The sequence below is a fragment of the Drosophila mauritiana genome, chromosome 2R (genome assembly GCF_004382145.1).
Source record: "Drosophila mauritiana strain mau12 chromosome 2R, ASM438214v1, whole genome shotgun sequence".
In the NCBI taxonomy this organism is placed as follows: domain Eukaryota; kingdom Metazoa; phylum Arthropoda; class Insecta; order Diptera; family Drosophilidae; genus Drosophila; species Drosophila mauritiana.
The window spans coordinates 17,792,575-17,801,073 of NC_046668.1; the positions used below are offsets into that span (position 1 = coordinate 17,792,575).

The 8,499-nt window shown below is 44.2% G+C and overlaps 2 protein-coding genes across 2 annotated transcripts; one reads left to right on the forward strand and one right to left on the reverse strand.

The window, feature by feature from the left end:
• Positions 1–400: 400 nt before the first annotated feature.
• On the reverse strand, positions 401–4,592 carry LOC117138525 (tubulin beta-1 chain). The gene is made up of 2 exons (XM_033300663.1): positions 4,425–4,592; positions 401–1,738 (listed from the first exon to the last, which is right to left on the reverse strand). The coding sequence occupies exons 1-2, from the start codon at positions 4,479–4,481 to the stop codon at positions 452–454; spliced, it is 1,344 nt and encodes a 447-aa protein (XP_033156554.1). The 5' UTR covers positions 4,482–4,592; the 3' UTR covers positions 401–451.
• A 657-nt stretch (positions 4,593–5,249) lies between these two features.
• On the forward strand, positions 5,250–8,330 carry LOC117137084. The gene is made up of 4 exons (XM_033298313.1): positions 5,250–5,536; positions 5,593–5,961; positions 6,264–6,918; positions 6,971–8,330. Exons 1-4 carry the CDS (start codon positions 5,436–5,438, stop codon positions 7,889–7,891), a joined length of 2,046 nt encoding a protein of 681 aa, XP_033154204.1. The 5' UTR covers positions 5,250–5,435; the 3' UTR covers positions 7,892–8,330.
• Positions 8,331–8,499: the final 169 nt, after the last annotated feature.

Here is an 8,499-nt window from a genome sequence, read left to right on the forward strand (position 1 = left end):
TAACCATGTCCAAAACAAACACAGCCGGTGAAAAGATTTCTTTGGTTTTTAGCTGGGAGAGAAACCCCGATTAAATAAACATAAATTTGCGGCTTCAAATAATACAGTGAGAAAATGTGAAACAATGTACAAATACTTCGCTTTTGTCAAAACTTACATTAATGAGCCTAGTTACATGAATACCAACACTTCAAACATTAATCAGCTTTCTGGGACTACAAAACGCAGTCTCACAATCACAGGCTGGCAAAATGATTAATATCTCTCTTTTTCATTATAAGAAACCCCCACACAAAAACCATAATTGTTTAGACTTGTGAACAAAATTGGATCCGACTTTATTGATTACGTTGTTAAGAGAACAAATCTATTACAACTGAATTCATTTGTTCTCGTTTCATTTTTTTTCGCAAAACATTGATCGAGAATTCGATTGATTTCCGATTCGAATTTAGTTCTCGTCGACCTCAGCCTCCTGCTCCTCCTCGAACTCGGCGTCCTCGTCGGCGGTGGCCTCCTGGTACTGCTGGTACTCGGACACCAGATCGTTCATGTTGCTCTCGGCCTCGGTGAACTCCATCTCGTCCATGCCCTCGCCAGTGTACCAATGCAAGAAAGCCTTGCGCCTGAACATAGCGGTGAACTGCTCGGAGATGCGCTTGAACAGCTCCTGGATGGCGGTGGAGTTGCCAATGAAGGTGGCGGACATCTTCAGACCACGGGGTGGGATGTCGCACACGGCGGTCTTCACGTTGTTGGGGATCCATTCGACGAAGTAGGAGCTGTTCTTGTTCTGGATGTTCAGCATCTGCTCGTCGACCTCCTTCATGGACATGCGTCCACGGAAGATGGCGGCGACGGTAAGGTAGCGTCCGTGGCGTGGGTCGCAGGCGGCCATCATGTTCTTGGCATCGAACATCTGCTGGGTCAGCTCGGGCACGGTGAGGGCGCGGTACTGCTGGGAGCCTCGGGAGGTCAGGGGAGCGAAGCCGGGCATGAAGAAGTGAAGACGTGGGAAGGGCACCATGTTGACGGCCAGCTTGCGGAGATCAGCGTTCAGTTGGCCGGGGAATCGCAGGCAGGTGGTTACGCCGGACATGGTCAGGGAGACGAGATGGTTCAGGTCACCGTATGTGGGTGTCGTCAGCTTGAGGGTGCGGAAGCAGATGTCGTAGAGAGCCTCGTTGTCGATGCAGTAGGTCTCGTCCGTGTTCTCGACCAGCTGGTGCACCGACAGGGTGGCGTTGTAGGGCTCCACAACGGTGTCCGAAACCTTGGGCGACGGCACAACCGAGTATGTGTTCATGATCCTGTCGGGGTACTCCTCGCGGATCTTGGAAATCAGCAGGGTTCCCATACCGGAGCCAGTGCCGCCGCCAAGGGAGTGTGTGAGTTGGAAGCCTTGCAGACAGTCGCAGGATTCGGCCTCCTTGCGGACAACATCGAGCACTGAGTCCACCAGCTCAGCACCCTCTGTGTAATGACCCTTGGCCCAGTTGTTGCCGGCACCCGACTGGCCGAACACAAAGTTGTCGGGCCTGAAGATCTGGCCGAAAGGTCCCGATCGCACGGAGTCCATGGTGCCGGGCTCCAGATCGACAAGGACAGCGCGGGGCACGTACTTGCCACCGGACGCCTCATTGTAGTACACATTGATGCGCTCCAGCTGCAGGTCGCTGTCACCGTGGTAGGCGCCGGTGGCATCGATGCCATGCTCATCGGAGATGATCTCCCAGAACTGCAAATGAGAAATGGAAGTAAAGAATTTGGGATTAGTGGGATTAGGACTTGCAGGTGCTGTACAAAATTTCTTGTGAACATGAGTCAGTAGGAAAATCGATTTCTAGGGGGTGTTTTTTTTAACTCAGTCTTAGGAAAATGTATGAATGACTTGCAAATGAGTCACAACACAAAATCAATGGTAGTAAAACTTCTCAAAGCCTAGACCATCTGCTACAAATAACACGTAAAACGAAAAATATATATATAGCTAGTATATATTTGATAGCTCCACATAAATCACGAAAGAAGTTTATGCTTAAGCAACGGTAACTTTTATTTGCACAAGAGCGTTGAAGAAAACTTTTACTAATCACTGAAACTCATTTCCAATTCTGCAAGTAATTTGCTTAAAATTTCCTTCCATGCCCAGTGAAAGTTGATGCATGTGAAAGGCGATCTTATTTTCTTGTTTTTCTTTTGACTTATACAGATACCTTTGATACAGAAACCTTCTCAAACGAAATGTATGCTGGGTTATGGAAAGTCAGTCTATATATAACTCTTTATTGATTGGAATAAATGGGCACAAGCTCAGCCGATGTACATACACATGTCTGGGCTCGGCTACGTGGTTTAGGCCACCCATGTACGCCATCATAAACTCTGTGTATGGGCCGAGCTCCGATTAACATAACTTATTCGCTGCCATTTTTGGTGCGTTTCCACCACCACGACCAGCAGCACCATCGCCACACCAACGATAACGTCATCTGGCGTGGGTTTTCGTTTCGGATCTCGAGGCGCAGCTGTCATTGCGTTCCGCCAACCGATCTTACTCGAATCTTCGGGCGTGGGCTAAAACTGAGCTGTATGACTACTATCTGTCTGTCTGTCTATATGTCTACGTGCTGCCCCCACGCAATGCCGGCGACCTCAGAGCCGGGGTTTGCCACCCCAAAAAGCCCCCTGCTTCCGATGCGGCTTACATCACCGGTTGTTCGGGTCTCGCGACCCACTCTCGTCTCTGCAAGACGGAAACGGAGGAGTGGGAGGAGCAGTGGGTACCACTTGGAGAGAGGCGTTGGCGTTGTCTGTTTGCTGAGAGGTTAAAACTGCAGCTTAGTGCTCCAACTACCGACCATCTGGCGCATAAATTGTCTGTTTTTCAGGGCATTACGTCACCTGAACTTTTTGCGATGGTCGTTGTTTATGTCGCGTAAACAAATAAAAACAATTAACCGAAATAAGTCGCTACACTGGTATTGGAGGAAATGCGTGGTTGACACTCGTTTAGCGAAATGGCACCGTCATACCGGATTCTATGTATATAGAGTGTATATATAAATATAGAAATACACATTTGTAAGCCGGTCGGGTCGAAAGCGAGAGAGAGATATTGAGAGCCATACTTGGGCACAACAATTCTGATGTTGCAGCTGCTCGGGTTTTAAGGCGTTTCCGAGGGTTGTTTTCGGCTTATGGGCCCATGCCCAGGATGTGGGTATTGATTTTTCGGGCAAGGACTAGAAAGATTCGTCATCATCAACATCACCTTCGTGTCCTGTGCCCCGTTATCCCACACGCATGTGCAGCACCGCCCTTCTCGGCTTCGTTGTGTTTGTGTGCGAGAGGAAACTGGGATAGAGACAAACAGATGGCAAATTCCTCTATGTAAGGTCATCATCTCACCTTGCAGACTCCCAATTCCTACTGCTCAAAGTAAAGTTTCGTTTTGGCACATAATGGCCGAAAGAGAACCGAAATCTGCCTATACTATAGTCATGAATAAAAAATAGAAAATTGTTTCATTCCATGATAAGATAGAGAAGGCGCTTTAGTAGCGCAATTTGAAGTAGGCAGCAGAGTGTGGAATGCATGAAAATCGATAGAACAGCTAATGCAGCCTACGTACATATATCTACATACTTATATCCCATCTATGTATAAGATCAACTCTTATACGTTCTGCGAACCGTTCACCGACGACCGGTTCAGCCATTTTAGGTTAAAATGACGTCATGTTTTCTCTTTAGAAGACGCATAGCGGCAAAAAAAAAAAATAAAATGAAAAAACCGGCCGACGCTCACACATACAAATGAGCAGCAAACTCTTGTGTGCGTGTAGAAAAGCTATCGTGTTTTGACGATAGAAAAGTACCCTTCACCATCTGGGCAGTGAAATGGCTTTCACAACCGGTGAAAAACTATGAAAGTCTTTCGCCCAAGAGAAAATGACTCATGCATGCAACACGCACACAGGCAACACATAGCCACCAGCGTCGGTGTAATTGCAGACACACCCAACTATAATTACTTACATATGTACATACATATGTGCACGAAGTACATATGCGAATGTCAATGGCCCTAAAACATTATATCGATCGGAAATTTGGGCGTAACAAACTTTCGTTCTAAATTTTGGACCCCAAATGCCAGAGTAGAACAACAAATTTTAAGCATCTTTGCGAAATCGGACAAATATGCGGTATATACAAACACAGATGCCGGGACTCAAAAAGACCACTCGTACACACACGCACACAACTTGGTATACATAAATGCAAATGTGTGAGTGTGAAAATGCCGGCCTCAATACAAATTTTTGCCACATGGACAGCGAAGTCGTGCAAAAATGACGCCATTTTGGCAACTGTACTCTGGATGGAAAATGAATGGAAAATGCAAATGGGAAAACTTACCTTGGCGCCGATTTGGTTGCCGCACTGACCAGCTTGGATGTGAACGATTTCCCTCATTTTGTATTTGTTTTAGGTTTTTGAACTTTTAACTTAAAATTATCTTTCGCTTATAGCAGTCGAACACAACACAAACTGTCCGCTTCACACACTTGGTAAAATTAGTGCAGTCGCTTTGGAGAGCGCGGGCTTTTATACGATGGCAGCAGTGTGGCCATACAGAATGAAAAGGAAATCCTGTTTTAGTGTGCTATACACCAAAAACATACCACTTGCCGACATAACGTTAAGTTTTAATTAATATCAATCAAATTAATACAAAGTTTAATCGAAAGATAGTAGCTAAGTTGAAAAATTTATTGAAAAGGAATAAATTTTGGTACAATTTATCACATTAAACTCAGTTGAAAAGATATCTTGCAGTACGATCTTGTTGAGCTTAAAAATAAGCACCATATGTAAGCAAACTTTGAAAAGTTTAAACAAAAAAACCTTTTTTTTTTTAATAAAGGAACCACAAAACAGAATTTGAAGGTAAATTATTATTTACATTGTTAATTGCATTGATAATAGTGTAGATCCTGTAAATTCCAGCGACAAAAAACGGTTAACAACAATTTTTACATTTTTATTATAAGCTATTGACTGACCTATTTCCATCTTATCAAGTCCACTTCTTTGCAAAGCAGTTACAAACGAGGTGAATAACAAACTAAATAAAAAATAATAACAAAACCAATTTGCAGTGTGTTACCACCTTAACATTTCGGCACAGCTATCATCGACGCCCACTCACAGAAACTATCGCATCGCCTAACGACTGTCATCGCTAGATGTTCCGCTGTATTATTTTGTGGTTATTTTCTGCGCGCGCTAATGCCGACTTGCTGCCGGCTTTGCGTTTCGTTTGGAAAAAGTGGATCTCTAAGTGGCATCTGTATATTTAAGTGACTCCATGACCCACAGAGGCACCAGCCTGACTGCATAGTGCGAGATTAGCGAAATACTAAAGCGATGCTAACCCTACTAATTCGCCTGGCGGCGACGGCCATACCTGTTTGTGCCATTCTCTTTGTGGCCGGCACGTTTATGTTCAAGGTTTATATTAGCATACGGTAAGTGATGCATTGAGTTCTAATAGTCCAGACTAACTAACCTGCAACGTCTACAGATCCCGCTACGACGCCCGTGTAAACTGCTGGTTCTGCAATGGCAACGTACGAGTTCCGTACCAGGATCGCAACAGTTGGACCTGCCCGTCGTGCGAGCAGTACAATGGATTCACCAAGGACGGCGACTACAACCGGGATATTACGTCGCAGCGAGACTGCAGTCTCGGCTCCCAGAAGAACAGCTCCAAAGGCAGCTCCAGCATCTGTGCCAACTCATATTACTCCGATGTCCTGACTGCTCAACCTCCTGCACCCAAAAACGGCCTGTGCGACCAGTGCAACGAGGCGCAGCGCCTGAAGGTCGAGAAGCTCTCCCAATTCGAGCCCAAGAACGAATCCCGATTCGATCAGGAACTCAAGGTTTACAGGTGAGCTAATTAAATTGGCAAAGCTTTAACAATAATAACAATAAGCATTATATATACCATGTTATGGATGTGTTTTATAAATTTTACAAATAAGTCAAGCAAATAAGATATACCACAAACATACCAAATGTATGTCTAAATATGATCTAAATACCAGTATTTACATTGCTATGCAAATCAAAGACATGCTAACTAGATTAGATAGTTTCTATGAGTAAGCCGATTTATATTGTACATCTATGTATAGATATATATATAAAAGTTGGGGCACAAGTTATTAATAACAATTATATTTTCCGTAGAGAACAACTGGAGAAGCAGTTTCGCCTGTGCAGCAGCTGCGAACGACATGTGAATAAAGTCCTGCACGAGAAGAAGAAAATGGTGTTGAGCTCCAAGTTCTTGAACTATATCATCAAGGGAGCATCGCTGCTCAAGCAGCCGCACTTCAACCGATTGGCCACTGCCCAACGGCAGTTCAAGCTGCAGCGATACCGCACTCTGATGACCATCCTGACTGTAGTGAACATTTTGTGCCTGCTCTGCCGGCTGCCGAATGCAACTTCCATTCAGTTTACGACTTACCTTGGAAAATTCATTGGGCTAACCTTGTTCTATGCCTACTCCCATGTGCTGGCCTTAATTCGAGTGGTGACTTCGGGCGTGGGCATTTTCCTGGAACAGCGCGAACTGACAAGCAAACTTTTATTGTACGGCCGTACCTTTGGCAAACTCTTGCTGTATTCGCTGGGCTTAAGCCAACAGCAAGTGCAGCAAGCAACCTTCGCATCGTGCTTTATTGGGATCTATCCATATGCCATGCTGGCCCTGTGTTTCCTGCACACGATTTACGACGGATTGAAATTTACACGATTCACCATTGCTCTATTGCTATGGAGTGGGTATGCCATGGGTATCGAATTCCTGGATCCTTACATCAGTGGAATATCTTTTATAGTAAGTTAATATGCTTATATTTTGAAGCTTATTTAACAAATTTTGTCAACAGCTGATGGGAAGTTTTGTAACCCTTGTTCTGTTGGCCACCAACAGGACCAATCTGTTGAGTCAAGTGAACCAGGACGAGTCTGCCTGCGAGAGCTTCCATCGCCTCTGTGCGGACGAATGCGATGATGAAACGCTGAGCATTCTCAGTCAGCACTTAAGTGGATACAGTGATATCAGCAATGGCAATTTGTCCATGCGAACCGCCTCTGTGTGCCACTCACCCGCCCCCACGATTTCCCAGCGAACAATTCGGACGCCTGCTTCTCTGCTGTCCCTGGACTCGTTGCATCTGTCGAAGCAACGGATGGAACAGCAGGCTTGGTCTTCGAACTATGGCGATGCCTCTACAGTGGTTGCACCGCGGGTCCAGCCGGCGATGACGTTTCAACAGAAACACATGAGAAACCCAATGGAGTCGCAATGGTATCGCCATGGACAAAGTAACCTGGCACTAGGCCAAACTTTCACTAGATCCTCGCAAAATCTTTTGATGCCATCGCGTTTGCCGTCCATAAACAGGAATGTCGGCGGAGCTGATATAAGCGCATGGGTGGCCGCCAATCAAAGTTTCAACCAAGATCTAAGCACTTCCAATCTAATGAGACATTACGAAGATAAACAGCAGAATCAACTTTCCCGCACTTCGTCACAATCTTCTGGATTTGAGTCGCAGCCACGTCCAGAAGCCCAATACGGAACAGCTGCTCCAACTGTAAGGGACTACGGCTGGTCCGAAGCCCGTGAGAGTCAGCGAAATCTCGCAGTTTTTCCGCCAATGCCATCGCCTACGCCCACAATAACGCCTAGTGAATATCAATACTCGAGGACCACTCTTCCGCAGCAACAGCCAACTATGCAGCCGGGAGATTTACTTAGGAAGTGGATCGAGAGCAACTCAAAACCCTCACAGCCAATACACTAATGTGATGAGAGCATCATAAATATCTAGAACAACTCAGAAAAAATTCTGGAAGAGATCACCGCCAGTTGGGAAATTATACAAATTTGACTTAACTTAATTATCAAATAATTTATTTTTGACTTTCAGTTTTTAAGGTTCTTTATTCTATTAAAGGTTAGTCCTCCCTTTACTTATATACGACTGGATAAGTAGTGTTTAGCTAGACATTCTCTAATCTGTGTAGCTCTAAGTTTCGAGGTTTTCAATATAGAACTTTTCAGGAAATTGAAAGTCAGGGAGTAAGATTAGAAGGTAATACAAATACTACTTGATTTTAAAGGGAGAATAGAGCTTTGGTAACTTAGTTATTTATTCATTGAAGACAATCATTCAAAGTTTGTTTTTATCGTTAACTAAACTTTTGTGACTCACATAAACTAGATAAATTGTTTATTATACAAATACATATTTTTTGAAATAAAAGCAAAACAAAAAAATGGTTATTATTTTGTTAAGTTAAATGCAGTCGTAAGAAAATATTCATTATTCAAGATAACTTCAATAATAATAATTATTTTTGGTTGTTTTTCGCTTTTGAAAAATATATTATTCTCTTAGATTTTGGAACA